General features: G+C 53.6%; 1 protein-coding gene across 8 annotated transcripts in view; it reads right to left on the bottom strand.

The window, feature by feature from the left end:
• The window catches only part of KCNAB2 (potassium voltage-gated channel subfamily A regulatory beta subunit 2), a 95,096-nt gene that overhangs the window by 55,288 nt on the left and 21,138 nt on the right, over positions 1–18,670 (bottom strand). For 3 of the 8 annotated variants that reach the window (XM_006069615.3, XM_044942916.1, XM_044942917.1), the window contains exons 2-3: positions 2,555–2,683; positions 1,234–1,275 (exon numbers count right to left, since the gene is read on the bottom strand). In XM_006069615.3, coding sequence (XP_006069677.1) covers positions 1,234–1,275; positions 2,555–2,631 — 119 coding nt within the window. In that variant the 5' untranslated portion in view covers positions 2,632–2,683. Of the gene's footprint in view, positions 1–1,233; positions 1,276–2,554; positions 2,687–12,865; positions 13,022–16,393; positions 16,543–18,670 lie in introns of those variants that run through there. The other 5 variants (XM_044942918.1, XM_025285823.2, XM_006069609.3 and 2 more) reach the window with 5 other exon arrangements.

Here is an 18,670-nt window from a genome sequence, read left to right as displayed (position 1 = left end):
CTAGCCAAACCTCCAGCAGAATCAGATTTGGACCTCTCTTCAGAGCTCTCTGTAAGGGGGGAAGACCTCATGGGAGGCACCGAAGCAGTGGGAAAATGAGCTTGAGAACCCAGACCCACAGTTGTGTTCAGACACAGGACCAAGACTGCATGAAGGAAGAATCACACGGAAGTCTGGCGCCAACCCCCACACCCACTGCCTGAGCGAGGCCCCTGGCGCATTGGCAATAAGACGCCACGGCTCTGTCACTGCTGGGGTGCACCCACTGCCCGAGCAAGACCACTGGCGCATTGGCAATAAGATGCCATGGCTCTGTCACCACTGGGGTGCACCCACTGCTCGAGCAGACCCCTGGCGCATCAGCAATAAGAGGCCATGGCTCTGTCACCGCTGGGGTGCACATGCCAGGGAGCTGGCTCTGGACAGAGACCTCTCAGGCCTGGAGGCCACGATGCACCACAGACAGAGCCCTGCCCGCTGAATGTCCAGTCCTAAAGCTGGTGGCGCTGTCCTGTGAGTTCCATAAGCCTGACATGTTCCCCATGGAGGAAAATGTCGAAGTAAATTCCCAGAGTTAGAGATTTTCAAGAGCATGTGTGTTTGTGGTGCATGCCCTACCCTAGAGGTCAGGAAGAGGCTGCACAGAGGGAGGAAGGGACCCGTCCCGGAGGATTCTGCTGATGGGATGTGCCTCAGGATGGACTGCAAGCCTGTCCGTCTGCTGACAGCCTCTCCCTCTGGGGACACAGGTGTGCTGACTTCCAACAGGGAAATAATCAGAAAGAAGTCAATGCATCCATCCCCACTCTGACCCAGGTCCCGTCGGAGCCACACCCCCCAGGGAGCTCCATAGGCTGCAAATCAGCTCAGATCCAAAGACAAGGGGAGAATGAGGGGCTGGGGGCATGTCTTTCACTTTGACCACCCAAGAGCACAAAGCTGGGATCACAGGAAAGGACTCAATCTACTGCCGGAGGAGCGAGGTTTTAAGAGAGATCTGGCGAGTGCCCAGCTCAAATCAAAGCAAGTTCCAGATGAACCCACACGACGAGCCCGACTGCACGGTTTCATCATGATGCTGTCGCAACACCGAGAGAGGACCAGAGCCTGAATCTCACGGGGAGGATTTTCACGTGCGGAGAAATCACCAGCGCCCCCGGCCCGGATGGCGGTGTCCTCCCACCCGCTCCCGTGCTTGCTGCCGGTTTTAGGGAAAACGGAGAAGCTTGTTACCTGTAAAACTGGAGCTGTCTTTTGGGGCTCCCATACCGAGTACTGCGGACAGCAATGGAGGGGAGAGAAGGAGACAGGGAGAGAAGAGAGAGAAGCCGCAGTTGTCATCAGCCACGCACAGGGAGGTGCCAGCCCGGGGAGCATCACCGACGCCCCGCAACCCCCGCCCCGCCCCCTTCTGCTTGGGTACCGAGCGCTCGGCCGCAGCGCCACCCAGTGGCACAGGGAGGCAGAGGCCCGTTTATTTGGACACGGGGGTCTCTGCCTGGTCTGGTTCTCACGCCAGGCGGGGAGGTGAAGCCTAGAGGTTAGCCTCTGGGGGAGTCTTTTTTTGGGTTTTCACGAATCATAACAACGATTGAAAACATTCAAACCAGGAAATGCCCTCACCCACCTGCTGGCAAGTATGCACGAGACTATGGGGTTCTTTTTAGGATCTCGACGAAGGAGGGATGCCACTGTTCCCCATGGTTTTTGTAGACACTCACTCTAGCTCAGGCCCTGACAGTGACCTGAAGATCCAGCGGTTGAAGGACTGATGAGCCCCCAGGGTTGCACTCGCACCCCAGTCTTCTGTGATAGCAATACCATCAAGGTCTGTGCTCTGACCACAGAGCCAGCTGTTCCACCCCACACCTTCCCCACAGCCTCCCTGTGGTTCAGCCTGGGCTATTTTCCAAATGGAAAGACCCAGAGCTGGATCTGGAAGTGGGCTTTCCAGGAGAAGTTCTCATGGGCCCAGTAAGCACCTGGCCACCCCCACTGTCCACAGGCTCCACACTGGTTATAAGGCTTTGAGCCTCGTTCAGGGTGTCAGGGAAGCTGGTGGGACCACAGGAGCCATGACGTGTAAAAGAGAAACAGAATCCAGGAAGGGCCTCTGTTACCTCCCACGGAATATTTCAGAAGAGTCAGAGACAAGGCAGGAGTCTAATCCTGGCTCTATCCCACCTGGTCAAACCTCTCATTTTTTTCTTTCCCATTTTGGTCTTAAAGGCTTCCCTGGTGGCTCAGATGGTAAATAATCTGCTTACAATGCAGGAGACCCGGGTTTGATCCCTGGGTCTGGAAGATCCCCTGGAGGAGGAATGGCAACCTACTCCAGTATTTTTACCCGGAAAATCCCATGGACAGAGCAGCCTGGTGGGCTATAGTCCATGGGGTACCATGGAGAAATGGCTGGCTTGCATGCAACTTACAGCCCTGTGCACTCACTTAGTCCCTTCCCTCTGGGTCACGGGGAGGTGGCTGGCTTGGGGACCCCTCCTCAGAGGCAGGACTGATCCTGGGAGGGGCTTGGGGGATGGTGCAGGGGCGTCACCTGTAGATCATGCCGGGGGAGCCCGTCTGCCGCAGGGAGAGCCGAGCTGGGGAGCCCGTGGTTGATTCCGGATACATGGAGCTGGCCTCACTTGTCCTGGCGCACTCCCTTCTTCACGGAGGCGAGGTTCTGAAGGGAGAGCAGAGAAAGAGGGGAGCTGGTTAAAAAAGACCAGTCAGGTACAGTCAAGATGCTCTGTGATCCTGAAGCCTGGTTCCTTGAGCATCTGTACAAGTTCGATCCCTGGGCTGGGAAGATCTCCTGGAGAAGAGAATGGCTACCCACTTCAGTATTCGTGCCTGGAGGTTTTCATGCACCGAGGAGCCTGGTGGGCTACAGTCTATGGGGTTGCAAAGAGTCAGACACGATTGAGCACACATGTACGCATCAGACAGACAGACAAACCCACGGGGGCTCAGATGAGCCTGAGATCTGGTTCAGTGCCAGTGAAAATTCCACTCCATCCCTCCACGCTCCCACCCCACCCCTCCCTGACTGCTTTCCTGAGGTTCTGGGAGCACTTCTCCATTGCCCAAACTCTGTAGAGATGGGGGGACCAGAGCCAGTCTGTGGACTTGGGGTCTGGGCTGTCTTCCTCAGGCCAGGAAGTAACACTGCGGTCATCCAGGATCATATTGGATAATTCACTTTCCCTGGGGCTTCCCAGGTGGCACTAGTGGTAAAGAATTTGCCTGCCAATGCAGGAGATGCAAGAGATTGGAGTTCGATCCCTGGGTAGGGAAGATTCCCTGGAGGAGGAAATGGTTACCCACTCCAGTATTCTTTCCTGGGAAATCCTATGGACAGAGGAGTCTGGCAGGTTACAGTCCATGGTGTCGCAGAGTCAGACATGACTGAAGCGACTTAGCTTGCATGGCATGCATGCACTTTCCCTGACCCCAGCCCACTGAGGGGGGAGGGCCGCTGATCATTCTACTCTGCTCAGTCCTTCCAGTGGTTTCCCCTTCTATGCAGAGTGAAAGCCTTGGTCTCAACAGTGGCCTCCGCCTGAGCCACGACCTCTCTGACATCCCACCCCACCTCCTGCCTCTTTGCTCATTGCCACAGATATATGGGCTCCATAGGGTCCTGTGAACCCCACAGACACTTCAACCTCAGGGTGTCCACACCTGCTCTCCTTCTGCCTAAGCTCTCTGACCCCAGACCCACCTAAGGGACCCTGACCTTCACCTCCTGATACAGAGGTCACATTGTCATGAAGTCATCTCTGGATGTGTGTGCATGCGTGCTCAGTTGCTCAGTATTGTCCCAACTCTTTGCAACCCCATGGACTGTAGCCCACCAGGCTCCTCTGTCCATGGAATTTTCCAGGCAAGAATACTGGAATGGGTTGCCATTTCCTTCTCCAGGGGATCTTCCCAACCCAGGGATTGAACCTGCATCTGTGGAGTCTCCTGCATTGGCAAGTAGATTCTTTACCACTGAGCCACCTGGGAAGCTCCTTCTCTGGACACTATCTTAATCCTTCCTTGGCACCTGTCACTTTCTAGAGCATCTTATATTTCACTTGCTATCTCATTTATGACCCCAATATGTCAGCTCCATGGATGCAGGGAATTTTGTCTGCTGGGTTCACAGCTGTGCTTGGCACACGTCGGGTAGGGGGAGGGCCAGGGACTGGGGCCTGAGGAGCAGGCGACAGGGCAGTCTTCTCTGGGGTTGCAATGCCCACTCTGTCCAGTAGGGGTGCTCACGGCAGCTACAGGTGGCAGTGGTCACTTAGGGAGGCGCCCTACTCCTTACCCCTAGCCCGGACTCTGGAAGGTCAGGTCCCTCAGGGTCAGAAGCGAGCTCCTCAGCTCACAGCTGGGCCCTGGCCATGCTCTGATGCCCACTTATGAGGAAAAGAACCACAAGACACGATCCGTGCTTGTCTCATTCCTCCTGGGGAGGTCAGCACCTTGGCCGCCCCAGACGGGGAAAAGGATTGGTGAGGTTTCCCCAAACCCCCTGCTTAGCATTCAGGACACAGTTCAGGGGCACAGCCAACGTGCCCAGAGCTCACCTCCTTGCTCTGCAGCTGCCACTATCCAATCAGGAGCCACTGCATCTGCCAGGCAGCCAATCCCCGAGGACTTGACGTCCTAGCGGGGATGCTGTGACTCCCAGGCTGCGCTGGGCTCCAGCACCTCTGAGGCAGGCAGGCAGGCATGCCCCCCCAACTCCCCGGGATTATTCAGGAACCGTGTGACCACACACCAGGCTCAAGAGCGACGGGAGGGGCAGCTGAGAGGGTGTGGCTCGGGGTCCAGGCTGTGAGTCTGAAGGCTGGGTCCCTCCCGTCTCCTGCACGCCGACTGGATCTACATGTGACCTTGAACAAACTACCTGGTTTACACCTGGAGACACAGCATGGAGTGCTCACAAAGGCCTGTTCATACTTTCTCATGGGAGCAAAGAGAAGACATGCTCTGAGCCCAAGAGGAGAGATGCTGAGTCAGTCCCAGCTCTTACCCTTTGCAGGCTGAGCTGAGTGATGACAGGGAACCTAGAGGGTCAGGAGACTCCAAGTGTGGACAGTCTTCTCTACAACTTATTATTTTGAAAACTTTGAAACATCAGACAAATTGTAAAAGCTCAGAACAGCAGCAAACACCTATTGCCCTTCATCCTACTTCCCCATGGTCCACATCTGCCCCGTTTGCACGAACTGCCTCCCCTCCCCCTTCCTCCTCCCGCTTCCTCATGTCTTCTCCCCCCTCTTCACACACACTTTTTTTCCTGAACCATTTGATAGTTGTGCTCTCATGCACGTCAACCCTCAGCACTGCAGCAAGCATCTTCTGAGAATAAGAATTCTGTCTTACATAACCCAATACCAGGATCATGACTAAGGCAATTAACTCAGTACCACCCCATATAGGTGGCTCAGTGGAAAAGAAATCTGTCTGTCAATGCAGGAGACATGGGTTCAATCCTTGGGTTGGGAAGATCCCCTGGAGAAGGAAAGGACAACCCACTTCAGTATTCTTGCCTGGAAAAGTCCCGTGGACAGTGGAGCCTGGTGGGCTTCAATCCATGGGGTTGCAAAGAGTAGGATATGACTTAGCAACAACAACAATTTGATAAATAGCCTATATTAAAATGTTCCTCATTCTTCAAAAAAGAAGAAAAATCTCATATAAACAACCTAATCTACCACATAATAAAAGAATTAGAAAAAGAACAAACAAAATCTGAAGTCAGCAGAAGGAAGGAAGTAATAAAGATCAAAGAAGAAATAAATAAAATGGAGATTAAAAATTTCCCAATGATTCCAAAATATATTCTGTAGCTTAAAAAATTCCAGAATCCACTCAAGGTTCACAGATGGCCTCGGTTATTTCCCTCCTGATCCAGCACCATCCCCACTCCCACCCTCATCGCTGTTTTCATTTTTGCTTTTCATGGTATTGAGGTTTTTGCAAAGCTCAGGCCGTGAGTCCTGCAGTCGGCCCCATGGTTTGCATTTGTGACTGCAGCCTGATGATTAGATCTGGCTAAACTTTTGGCGAGGTGTGTCTTTCTGGCGCATCTAAACAGGACGCACATGTGTGTTTGCCCATGATGGGCAAGCCAGGTTCTGTCACTTGGTTAAGACAGCTTCCACCCGGCGAGGTGCACTCCTTCCTTCATAATTACCCGGTAACCACAATGAGGCCTCTCTGAGGCTTCGTGAGGATCCAATTCCCCTGCAACCTCTCACTGTAAGTGTTTTCTCCTTCAGTTTTCCCAGAAAGGCCGCTATGCATCCGGTTAAGGCTCCCAGCATAGATGACATGAGAGGGCTGGAGGCCGAATTTAAATGGGAAGAAAACACAAACACGGACTCCTGCAGGTCTCAGGCTGTCATCAAAGCTGCAACCCCAGGTAGGCCCTAATGGTCAGACTCTTTCAGGGACTTGACTGAGGGCCCCAGAGCGGCGGGATTGGCCCTGAGACTTGGGCTGACAGTCTTCTGGGCAAGTGGACCCATGACACGATTTTAAACATGGACATGCGCACTGACACCCACAGGGGGAAAGCCCCAGAATAAACTGGATGAACTGGGCAAAAAGTCCAGGGTTACAGCAGACCACGGTGAGGCACCCTCGACTAGGACACACGAGCTCTCTCTTCAAGCCTCAGTTTTCTCATCTGCAAAATGGGTGGCTGGCCTATAAGACCCTCAATTTCTCTGGTGCAGCTCAGAATAAATGACTATATTATTCTGGGGGCTGATATCCCTGAGGGTGTCCAATGCAGAGCTGGAAGTGGCTCCTTCTCTCTCCCTCTTTCTCTGATCCTTCACCCTCAGCATTAAAGATGGAATCTGACTTCTCAGACTTGATAAGAGCTACTTGCACGAGAGGGAAGAATTCAGTGCATCCATGTGAAAGAAGAAAACGAATTCACAGTGAAGCCAAGAAACCATAAAGTTCAGACCAAGCCAGTGAGTCGAGAGATGCTTTCTGATTGAGTCTGCTTGGCGGACCACCTGCTCTGGTTTCTCAGATGTTCTGGTTGATGAGCTGGCATCTGATTTGCATAGAAGGAGGGAATGAGGGTCTAGGAGACTGAGTCATCAGTCTCCAAGCCTCATTCCTCCCATAAACAGGTCTTTTGGTGAGTGACTCTGCCACCTCCCCCAAACATGCACGCGTGCTTGCATGTGCTTGCACACACACACACACACACACACACACACACACATGCTCAGGCCAGTGGAGAATGAACAGAATGACGAGGTGTCATCTCTAGCCTCAGCCATAGGAGACTTGCACTGGAGCCTCTGCAATTGTCATGGACGAACCTGCCCGAGACAACTCCCACCACCTCTGGTCCAAAGAGGCCAGGCTCCCATGCAAGAGCCACCTGACCTTAACTGGGCATCGCCAGCTGCCCTGTGATGTGGAGCTGGCAGCACCAGGAACGCACTGGCCTGCCACGAGGACTGTTGTCCAGATGGTGAGTGGACTTTTAACTTCAGCACTGCTGGCAGCATGTTCTGCTGTGCTTTCATATTCAGGGTCATTCTTGTTGCACTAAATTATAACGCCAGTGGGTGACCGGGAGCTACTTCCAGTCACTGGAAGAGGAGGTCAGGCTGTCTCTCTACCGTAGACTCTGGAGCCCAAAACTTGGGTGATGGGAACCTTCATGTAAGTGAGATTTCTTGATGTGAAGTTAGCCCTTTGAGCTTTGGAGAGGGTGCATGCATGCTAAGTCACTTCAGTCGTGTCTGACTCTTTGTGATCCCATGGACGGTAGCCTGCCAGGCTCCTCTGTCCATGGGATTCTCCAGGCAAGAATACTGGAATGGGTTGGGATGCCCTCCTCCAGGGGATCTTCCCGACCCGGGGACTGAACCCACGTCTCTTATGTCTCCTACATTGACAGGTGTGTTCTTTACCACTAGCGCCACCTGGGAAGCCCTTCTGGAGAGGGTAACTGTTTCTAAATCGAAATCTTGCTGGAGGGATTTAGTGGTGGTTTAGTGGGTAAGACTGTGCTCCCAATGCAGGGGGTCTGGGTTCCGTCCCTGGTCAGGGAACTAGATTCCACACGCTGTAACTAAGACCTGGTGCAGTCAAATAAGTAAATAAATAAAAATTAGTATTAAGAAAGAAAGAATCCTGCAGGAGCCTATTCACGCTTCCACCTTCTTTTAGGGCCGGGTGGGTGACCCGGCTCCACTCTGAGTGACCCTGGGAGACCATTCCAGGTGTTGGGGAGGGAGTCGAGGCCCAGTTGGGGTTCAAATCTACCCCTCGGTTTGAGCTGTAACTGCCCTTTATTGGTATCTGGCCTTGGGCAAATCTCGCAACCTTCCCAAGCGTCAGTTTCTCCATCTGTGAGATGGGATGGTAAGAGGAGTTGGGGAGGAGCTGATGCGTTAGCAGGTGGGGTGAGCAGTCAGGGCCTCAGGGGCTGGGATCTGCCTGTGCCCAGCCTGGCTGAGCGAAAGTGCTGCCCACGCTGGGAAAGTCTGAGATCACAGCTCCTTCCTGAACATTTGCGCTCTGAGCCAACGGCAGGTGAGGTGGTTCTTCCACAGGTGTGTCCATCCTAGCGGCAGCCTGCTCCCGGGCAGCGGTCCTGCCTTCCAGAAAAATCACTTTTCAGGGTCCTCAGACTCACTACAACTCTTTTCCTTTGCTGCCTCTCTCCCTTGCTCTCAGAAGTCTTCTCATCTTTTTCACTTTTCCAGAAAAAGTCTCACTGCTTATGGAAGAGACCACGTGCAGCTGTGACTCAGTGCCATGGTTCGGGGCCATCTGGGGCTGCACCCTCATTCTGGACCACCCTGGAAGCTCAGAGGGTCCAGAAGGCTGGGCCCTAGTTCACTGAGGTCTTAAGTATGATAACACGGTATCAGTTATCTATTGCCACATGACAAGGATTAGTGGCTTACAACAACAAACAACAAACGTTTCTCACATAGCTTTGGAATCAGGAGTCCGGGACTGACTTGACTGGGTGGTTATGGCTCAGGGTGTTTCCTGAGGCTGCGGGCAGGATGTCAGCTGGGGCCACAGTCTCATCTGAAGGCTCCTCTTCTTTTTTCTTGCCTCACCATGGGATCTTAATTCCCTGGTCTGGGACTGGACCCTGGCCCTCGGCAGTGAGAGGTCAGAGTCCTAGCCACTGGACTGCTGGGGAATTCCCTTGAAGGCTCTTCTTCTTAGATGTCTCCTGGATGAGGCTGTGCACAGGATGAGTCCTGTACTCCCTGGATCTCTCAGGTAAAAGCAGTTGGCTTCCCTCAGGGCAAGGGATGGAGAGAGAGAAGCTGCTGTGTCTTACCTGACTGAGACTCAGGAGACGTGTCTATGGGTCATAAAGTGAAAGAAAGTGAAAGTGAAGTTGTTCAGTCATGTCCGACTCTTTGCAACCCCATGGACTGTAGCCCACCAGGCTCCTCCGTCCATGGGATTCTCCAGGCAAGAATACTGGAGTGGGTTGCCATTTCCTTCTCCAGGGAATCTTCCCGGCCCAGGGATCGGACCCAGGTTCGATTGCAGACAGATGCTTTAACCTCTGAGCCACCAGGGAAGCCAACCCAAATATGACAGAGGGTGTGAGGACCAGAAGGTGGGGCCCCTTGAGGCCATCTTGGTGGTTCACCATGGAGACACCAGTAATGGACTCTTCCTTGCCCTTACTCAGTCCTCATTTTCCGTGCCTTTCCATACTGTTCATAGGGTTCCTGCGGCAAAATACTGGAGTGGTTTGCCATTCCCTCCTCCAGTGGCCCAAGTTTTGTTGGAATTCCTCACTATGACCTGTCTGTCTTGGGTGGCACAGCAAGACTCATAGCTTCATTGAGTTATGAAAGTCCCTTTGCCACGACAAGGCTGTGATTCCATGGCTCAAGAAGGCTGAGTGCCAAAGAATTGATGCTTTCAAATTGTGGTGCTGGAGAAGACTCTTGAGAGACCCTTGGACAGCAAAGAGATCAAACCAGTCAATCCTAAAGGAAATCAACCCAAATATTCTTTGGAAAAACTGATGCTGAAGCTGAAGCTCCAATACTCTGACCACCTGATATGAAGACCCGACTCACTGGAAAAGACCCTGATGCTGGGAAAGATTGAGGGCAGGAAGAGAAGAGAGTGAAAGAGGATGAGATGGTTGGATGGCATCACTGACTCAATGGACATGAATCTGAGCAAACTCTGGGAGATGGTGAAGGACAGAGGAGCCTGGTATGCTGCAGTCCATGGGGCTGCAGAATCCAACACGACTGAGTGACTGAACAACAGCAACATTTCCCCTGAGACCACAGGGATGTTGGCTCCAACAGGGTAGGGGGCGTCACTTCCTGTGCTTACTGATTGTCCCAGCAGCATCAGGTATATGGAAGATGCTCTGTGAGTACTGACTGGGGGACCAGGGAGAAGCTCATGGTGCCTGGGTGTGATGGGCATGTGACAGGCATTGGGTGATCTCCCTGGAGGCTCAGGCCTCAGGGTTAGGACTCAAGTTCCTGCTTCTCAAACTGATGTCATTTTGCATGCTGCTTCTCAAACCCTGGAAATCCTTCTACCAAAGCCCTGAGGTATCGCTCTGACTGTGACACAGCACAAAACCACCGTCCTTTACAGGCCCAGAGCCTGCGGGAGCCACGATGGCCACAGGGCGCCTGAGAAGAGACAGGAAGAGGCGTAACTGCTTGAAACCACACAGATCCGGAAGGGCGCTTGTGTAACTCCCCTTCCTCTCTCTCCCAGAAGCTAGGAGCCCCAAGATGGGAGACAACTCCTCCCCTACGAGCAAGATGGGCAGCAAAGGGCGAGAGCTACCGAATCTGTGAGCGCTTGAGGTGTCCATTGTGCTCATGGAGTCATCGTGGGGAACAAGCAGAGAGGGGCCTGGTTGCCAGAAGGGGCTGGAGGTTAACAACACCACTACCAAACAGCACCATCCAGATCTTGCTGAGTCAGATGGAGTTCATGGGGAGAATGGTGCAATCTTTATTAGGGGCTGGGGGTCACAGCCAGGACGCCCTGCTGTTTGCCAATGAGAACCTCAGTCTCTCCTCTCAGCTCCAGAGGCCTGAGCCAGGGGGATGGGTGGCACGGTGACCCCTCCAACCCAACACTTCATAGCATGGACCACATGTGGTCAGACAACAGTGGAGAAATCTGGACCCGTCATGGAGCCCAGGGGTAAGACTGCCTGATGGCATCTGTTCACATGTCTGATCAGTGCCCCATTAAGAATTCCTTATCAAGATCACAGACTAAAAGTTTCCATTTTTTCAGAGAAACCTTCAGATGCCTGTTCCCTGATTACAAATGGGTCAGTCAGCATAGAGCTGGGGCTGGACTGTTTCAGGGAGAGTTCCTGCTCATATATAATTAGTGCCATGATAAAAAAGATTACAGTCCCCAAACCCACCTCTCCCAAAGCAATGATGAAAGGCCTTTCGCCTAGTGCAGACCACCCAGGTCCACACCCACTGCTTATGCACCTGCTGGCTGGGTGCTTTCCACCTGAGGTGAAGCCTCACTGTGGCTCCTGGGTACGTCCCAGCTGGACGTAGTGATTGCGGGTTGGGGGTCAGCAGCCAAAGGCCCCCAGTCTTGGGGACACCCTGGGAGGGGATGGAGGCTTGGCTCATGGGGTGGGGGCTCATCTCTCGGCCATGGCTCCCCCAGCGCCATCCAGATCCTGGTGACCACAAGTGGAAGGGTGTGGTCACTTGATCCTGGGAATAGGGGCCTTGGCACTCTACAGACCATGTGAGCTGCAGTGGGTCCGGGCAAGATGCAGGAAACAAAACCCCGCACATGCTCTGGAATCTCCATAACCTTGCCCGAGTGCCCAGGCCAAGGCATCCCCACAGTCATTCATTCAGCAACCATCAGAGCCTTCCTGTCCCAGCCCAGGAAGCTCAGGGTCTCCTTCTCACCCGCCGCCCTGGCCTCCCACAGTGACCACAGCCTGCACCGATATCCTGCTGGGGCCCAGAGCAGAGAGAAGAGCGAGGTGGGGGAGGGAGGTACTGAGAGGCTGCACTTTTCCGGGCCCGGAGGAGGCCCCTTAGGCACCAGGGAGCTTGCCTTGTGCCTCCTCCACGTGGTGACCACGGGTGCTCTGCCGTGGACAGACCTGAAGGGAGGGAAGGAATCCAAGGGATCCTCCTGCCACCCACTCTTGCCCTGAACTCTGCCCTCCAGGAGAGGGGAGGGATGGGGCCCCTTTCATCATTTTTAAGGCAGGACCCCCGCTCCTTCTGACTGTGAAACTACTCTCTACTCAGAGATGGGAACCCAGGTCTGGGGTGGTGGTCAAGGGGGTTTCTGGAGACAGCAGACTGGCAGGCTCCTCTCCAGGAGCTGCTGGGGCCACTCGGCAGCTGCCCCCTCACCCCCCAGGCCCCACAGAGGAGGCCCCGCTGCACCCTTGATCTCTGGCAGCTCCTTGACTGGGCGATGAAAGCAGAAGCCAGCCACCTGGGAGGTAGAGCTGTGTCAGACACCTCACTGGGTGCCACATGCCGCGCCCCGCCACCCCGCCCGCCACCCAGCAGTCACTGGGTCAGAGGAGGCTTGCCAGTCTCTCCGGGGTAGGTAGGGGGGACACCTGCAGCTGCTGTGACAGCTGGCCACGTGGGCTCCGCCTGAGTCTAGCAGGGAGTCCACAGGGGCAGCTCCTACCCCAGCTGTAGCCAGTCCTGTGGGGGCGCAGGGCCCAGGGCGCTGCTGGGCCGAGGAACCCTGGAAGTCAAGGGAGCACCCCAACCCTGCAGAGGGAGCTGGGGTGCTGTCCCCTCAAGCACAGAACCCATCCTGGGAAGCAGAGTCCCCAAAATGCCCTGAGTACCTGCTCTCGGGTCAGAATGGCCGGAGACAAGAACATCTTGGTGTGTACGAGGTGGAAGGTGAACACAGCGGGACCACGGGCCAACCAGGAAGCTGGTGGCGTGAGCGACAATGCGGAGGATGCTTGGCGAGACAGGGTGTGGCTTCTAGCCCCAGGCGTGTCCTGAGGAGGGCCCCAGACAACCCGGGGGGCCCCTCTCTGCCAGGGGGTGGGGACAGATATACAGCCAGGCAGCCACCAAGCTAGCTCTGGGGCTGTTAAAAAGAGTTCCTGCTTATTGGTGCCAGCTTTGTGCCAGGGCTGGGCTACACACCTTCTACCCTCGTCTCTTCATTTGATTGTCCCCATAGCCCTGGGTGGGGGGGGGGTTACTGCTTCACGGATGATGACCCTGAGGGTCAGAGGTCAGGCCTATGGCCAGGATTCAAACCCAGGACTGGGCTGATTCCAGAGCTGTGCTCTGAGTCAGGCACTGCTAGGATGCCCTCCCGGGGGGACAGGGAATCTGGGCAGGAATCTGCCTCTCGCTCACATCCCAGTCCTGGTCCCAGCACTGTTTCAGGACACAGCAGGTGCCTGCAGGTGATGTGGGGGTGAGGCAGCCTGGGAGGACAGGTGAGGGGGATGCCCCTTCCTGGGGGGGCGGGGAGGGGAGAGCCAGAGGGAGGGTGTGGATGGAATGTTCCATCTGTGCTGTGCTGCATCTGCAGCCCCAGACATGGCCCATCACCCGCCCAAGCACGGATTCTCTCCCCCGCCCCCCGGGTGGGCCCCCCCTCTGCCCCAGGGGTGGGCACGGGGCTCTGAGGCTGCTGAGGGAGTTGGCTGCTGCAGTCCTGGCAGGATGAAGACACAGAAGGGGTGAAGGAAAACAAAGGGGAAAGAGAAGGGAGAAGTAAACAGCCTGGGGGGTGTTGTGGGGAGAACAGGAGGGAGAGGAGGGGGGAGGGAGAGCAAAGAGGAAAAAAGAGAAGCCCTGGGGAGGGGTCTGGGAGTATGGCTGAGTATCCCCATCACACACAGCCCTTGCTGCCTTAACTCTCAAAGGTGGGGGCACCTTTACAGTCAGGACTCTAGGCCCATGAATATTAAATGTTACTCAAGGCCACCATAGCCTGCCAGGCTCCTCTGTCCTTGGGATTCTCCAGGCAAGAATACTAGAGTGGGTAGCTACTCCCTTCTCCAGGGGATCTTCCTGACCCAGGGATCAAACCCAAGTTTCCCGCATTGCAGGTGGATTCTTTACTGTCTGAGCCACCAGGGAAGGCACAGTGAGCCAGGCCTCAAACCACAGCTTCTTTTGTGGCCCCTAAGAGTAAATCGTTTTTCTTCAAGCATCTGCCAATGCTTCTTCAAGAAATTCCTTTGGAAGTGGGAGGGCAGGCGACCGCTAAACACTGGGCTTCAAAGTTCAGGATACTTCATTTAGTCTCCAGGGCTTCTCTGTGGACCCGTTTGAGCCATAGATTTGAGCTGGATCAATAAACATGACAGAGTTGCTGAGTGGCCCACTGGCCACCCACGGGCCTCACTTCCTGAGTCATCTTCCAGCTGGTGAGGCTGGGACACAGTCTATCAGCAGAATCCTGGTTGGGGGGTGGAGTTCAAGGAAATGTTGCTTTCTTTGTGGAAAGGGAATCTTCTGGAATTTTTCTTCCTCATGAGGAGGCTGCCTCCTGAGTTCTGCCTCTGTTTTCTTTTTCGCTGTGCCTTGTGGCATGTGGGATCTTAGTTCCCTGAGCAGGGATCTAGCCTGTGCCCCCTGTGTTGGGAGCACATGGAGTCTTTTCCATGGACCACAGGGAAATCCTCTGCCTCCATTTTCAGCACAAGGAGTGATTCAAGGTGCTCAGTGTCTCCGGCTGGGGCAGGGGGCAGGAGGTGGCCTGCATGGGGTAACCTGCAGCAAGTCATCTTGTTCTGTGCCCCCAGTCTGACCACAGACCAAGGTGGAGTGCCAGGCAGGTCTTGAGAATGTCTCAAGTATGCTCCTGTTAAGGGCAGACCTCACAGGGGTTCCAGCTGTGTTCACAACTTAAGGAGCAAGCGCTGAATAGATCTGCTTCATAGGAATTCGTGTTTCTTTGGGTCAGGACCCTGGGAGACAGGCACATCCCCCAAGTGTAGTGGGAGAACTGGGTTCACAGGTCCTGTTTGCTCCCAAGGGTGAGAAGGACAGAGTCGGTCCAGGGCTCTGGAGACACACACGTTCCTCTGCAAACCCCCCATGTTGCTGAGCCACACATACCTCCACCTGTGGGGAACTCTAAGCAGATTAGTCCTCTGGGGACAACACAAATGATGAAAAAGGTCCTTTTATTTTTATGAGGAGTTGAAATCTGCATCCTTGTAACTTCCACCCACGGGGTCCACTTCCGCTCTCCAGTCTCTGAGCTAAGAATAGTTCTCACGTGTTTTAAGTGGTTGGAAGAAAAACAAGAGGAGAATATTTCATGGGACATGAACATGATATAAAATTCAAATCTCAGTGTCCATGAATAAACTTTCATTGGTGCAGAGCCATGCACATTTAGCTGCCATAACAATTGCCACATGTGGTGGTGGGGGGCTGTCAACAGCAGACATTTTTTCTCCAAGTTCTGGAGCCTGGAAGTCCCAGTTCCAGGTGTGGGCATATTCAGTGTTTGCTGAGGACTCTCCTCCGACCTTGAGGATGGCTGCCTTCTCCCTGTGTCCTCAGAGGCCAAGAACAAGCTTGCTGTGGTCTCTTCTTCTTATAAAGGCACTGAACATGGGACCCCACCCTGACCTCATCTAAACCCAGTGTCAGTTGTTCAGTTATGTCCAATTCTGTGACCCCATGGACTGTAGCCTGCCAGGCTCCTCTGTCCATGGAATACTGGAATGGGTAGCCATGCCCTTCTCCAGGGGATCTTCCCAACCCAGGGATTGAAGTCAGGTCTCCTATGTTGCTGGTAGATTCTTTACTGACTGAGCCACCTCCCAAAGATCTCAACTCCAAAGAGTATCCCATTGGGAATTAGGGCTTTACCATCCCCAGGTGGGGCTAGTGGTAAAGAATCCACTGCCAATGCAGGAGACACAGGTACAATCACTGGGGTTGGAAAGAACTCCTGGAGGAGGAAATGGCAACCCACTCCAATATTCTTGCCTGGATGAACTGATGGACAGAGGAGCCTGGCAGCTGCAGTCCATGGGGTCGGAAAAAGTCAGATATGACTGAGCGACTGAGTACTTTTCTTCATATGAATTTTGGGGGACACAGACATTCAGGCCAGAACAGTAATTCACATATCAGCTATGACTGCTCTCACATCATGTGGCAGAGCTGAGAAGCTGGGAGAGAGGCTGCACAGACTGCAAGGCTAAAATGCTTACTTTCTGGTCCTCTGTAGAAAAGGTTTGAAGAGCCCTGTTTTAGGAGTTACCAAGGCGACACCTCCCTCCTTGAGCAAAGGGGCTTTGGGCAATCTTCACACACACCCTTTGAAGGCACAGACCCCCTGCCCCCAGCAGGACTCCACCCCCATCACTGTGAGCACACACCTGTTTCCTGGGTCCACGTCTCGGGCAGTACCTCTCTCCACATGGTGCTTCAGTTGAGTGAGGTCACTGCAGAAAGCGCTCAGCCAGGCCCCCATGGGAGCTCTTGGTCTCTGTTCATCTCATGCGGTTAGGTGAGCTTGGATGGTTTGGTGGTTTTCAAGCCAACTCTGGGATTCTGTTGAGTTTTTAGCATATGAGATCGCAACCGCCTCTCTGGGGATTGGACGCTAATCCAGTTTAATATCTGATACCCAGAAGCAGAGTCATCTCAAAGGCGGTGTGATGTGTAGTGTTTCGCCCAGCTCTGTTCAAAACCTCTCTTGGGGAGGGGGGGCAAATGCAGGAGGTGTATTTGTCAATGCTGGTGCCTGGAGGGGCCCCAGGTCATGGTTCGGGGGATTCACCACTGGTGCACACTAGCTCTCCATCCTGTAGTCCCCACCCAGGTCATGTCAGGAGTGAGGGGTCTCCTGGAGGCATCACAGAAATGCAAACCATCACGGTTGAAAAGCTCCTTGTGGTTTTTCTTCTCTTCCTGGGAGATACCTTCCTGGTGACGTGTTATGCAAACTTTCCAAGTGCTCCACACAGGCCAAGAAAAAATGCCTACTCAGAATGATGATTGGGCACTACAGTCTGTCTAAAGGGTCCTTCCCTTCCCAAGTGGTGGACGTGTTGCAAGGCTCAAGGTTTGAAAGGACTCCGTGTGACTCACGGAGTGGGGGATGGGCCTCAAGGACATCACAGGAAAGAGGACCCCCAAGAGGGCCTGCTCTGCCTTGCCCTGTGGGGGCCCACCTGTTCCTCCCCCTCAGATGTCCGGGGAACAGAGCAGGGAGGGTGGCTAGCAGGTGGGGCCCAGGGCTTTCCTGCGGCTGTTAACCTTCGGGGTCTGAGGTTAATCATGTGACTCAAATGTGTCTGCCCCAAAGATGTTCCTTGCATGAGAGAAAGCAAATTACTGCAGAATCTTTTTTGACTTAAACGACATCTCCAAAGCCCTAACCAACATCAGCAATCTGAAACACCACCAAACAAACCCCCATTTTTGGGAGATGTCTTTTGATGGATTGGATACCTCTCTGGATGTTGGAGCATCTGATGAAAGACATCTATGGTGGGGACCAAAGCCTGTGCAGCGAGGGGCCAGAGGGCGATATTTTGGGCTTTGTGAGTCTCTGCCCTGTGAAAGCAGCCAGAGACAATTTGTGAATGAGAGGGTGTGGCTGTATGTCAATAAAACTTTATTTATAGGGATTTCCCTGGCAGCCCATTGGTTAAGACTCTGAGCTTCCACTGCAGGGGACATGGATTTCACCCCTGGTTGGGGAAATAAGATTCCGTTTGCCAAGACACATGGCCAAGAAAAGAAAAAACAAACAAAAAAACTACTAAACCTTTACCTACAAAAACAGGGACTTTTCCTGGTGGTCCAGTAGTTAAGACCTCACCTTCCAATGGAACGGATGCGGGTTTGATCCCTGGTTTGGGAGCTAAGATCCCACATGCCTCTCGGCCAAACGCCCCCAAAAAACATAAAACAGAAGCAATATTGTAACAAATTCAGTAGACCTTAAAAATGGCCCACATCAAAAAAATTAAAAACAAAAAACAAAAAACAGGTGGTAGGCTGGATCTGGCCCTCGGGTCATAGTTCGCAGAACTTTTATCTCTAAGGACTGAGGCTGAAGCTGAAGCTCCAATACTGTGGCCACCTGATTCCAAGAGCTGACTCATTTGAAAAGACCCTGATGCTGGGAAAGATTGAGGGCAGGAGAAGGGGACGACAGACGATGAGATAGTTGGATGGCATCACCAACTCAATGGACATGAGTTTGAGTAAACTCCAAGAGTTGGTGATGGACAGGTAGGCCTGGTGTGCTGTAGTCCATGGGGTCACAAAGAATCGGACACAACTGAGCGACTGAACAACTATTAAAAGAGGTGACATCCACCAAAAAAAGATGGAAGTGTGTATCCTTACAAGATCCATGGCACTTGCAGCTCTGCTCTGTCCCTTTGTGGGGACATTCTGGTCAGGAAGGGGACCCCCTCACTTATAGATGATTTTCATGCTGCCTCCGGGCCAAGCCTGTGCCCCCACTGCCTAGTGGGGTACTGGGGAGGAGGGGAGAAGGCACAGAGGCACTGTGCCCCCTGAGTCCTCATTAACCTCTTTTACTTTGCTAGTAATTCTGATTTATCATTGGACTGCAGGCCTGATTAATCTGTTCCTAGTAATACATGTAAAGCCGCCCTCCCAACCGCTCGCTGGGG

Source organism: Bubalus bubalis, chromosome 5, assembly GCF_019923935.1.
Source record: "Bubalus bubalis isolate 160015118507 breed Murrah chromosome 5, NDDB_SH_1, whole genome shotgun sequence".
NCBI lineage: Eukaryota > Metazoa > Chordata > Mammalia > Artiodactyla > Bovidae > Bubalus > Bubalus bubalis.
Note: the sequence above shows the minus strand (reverse complement) of the source record. Positions and strands in the feature narration are given on the sequence as shown.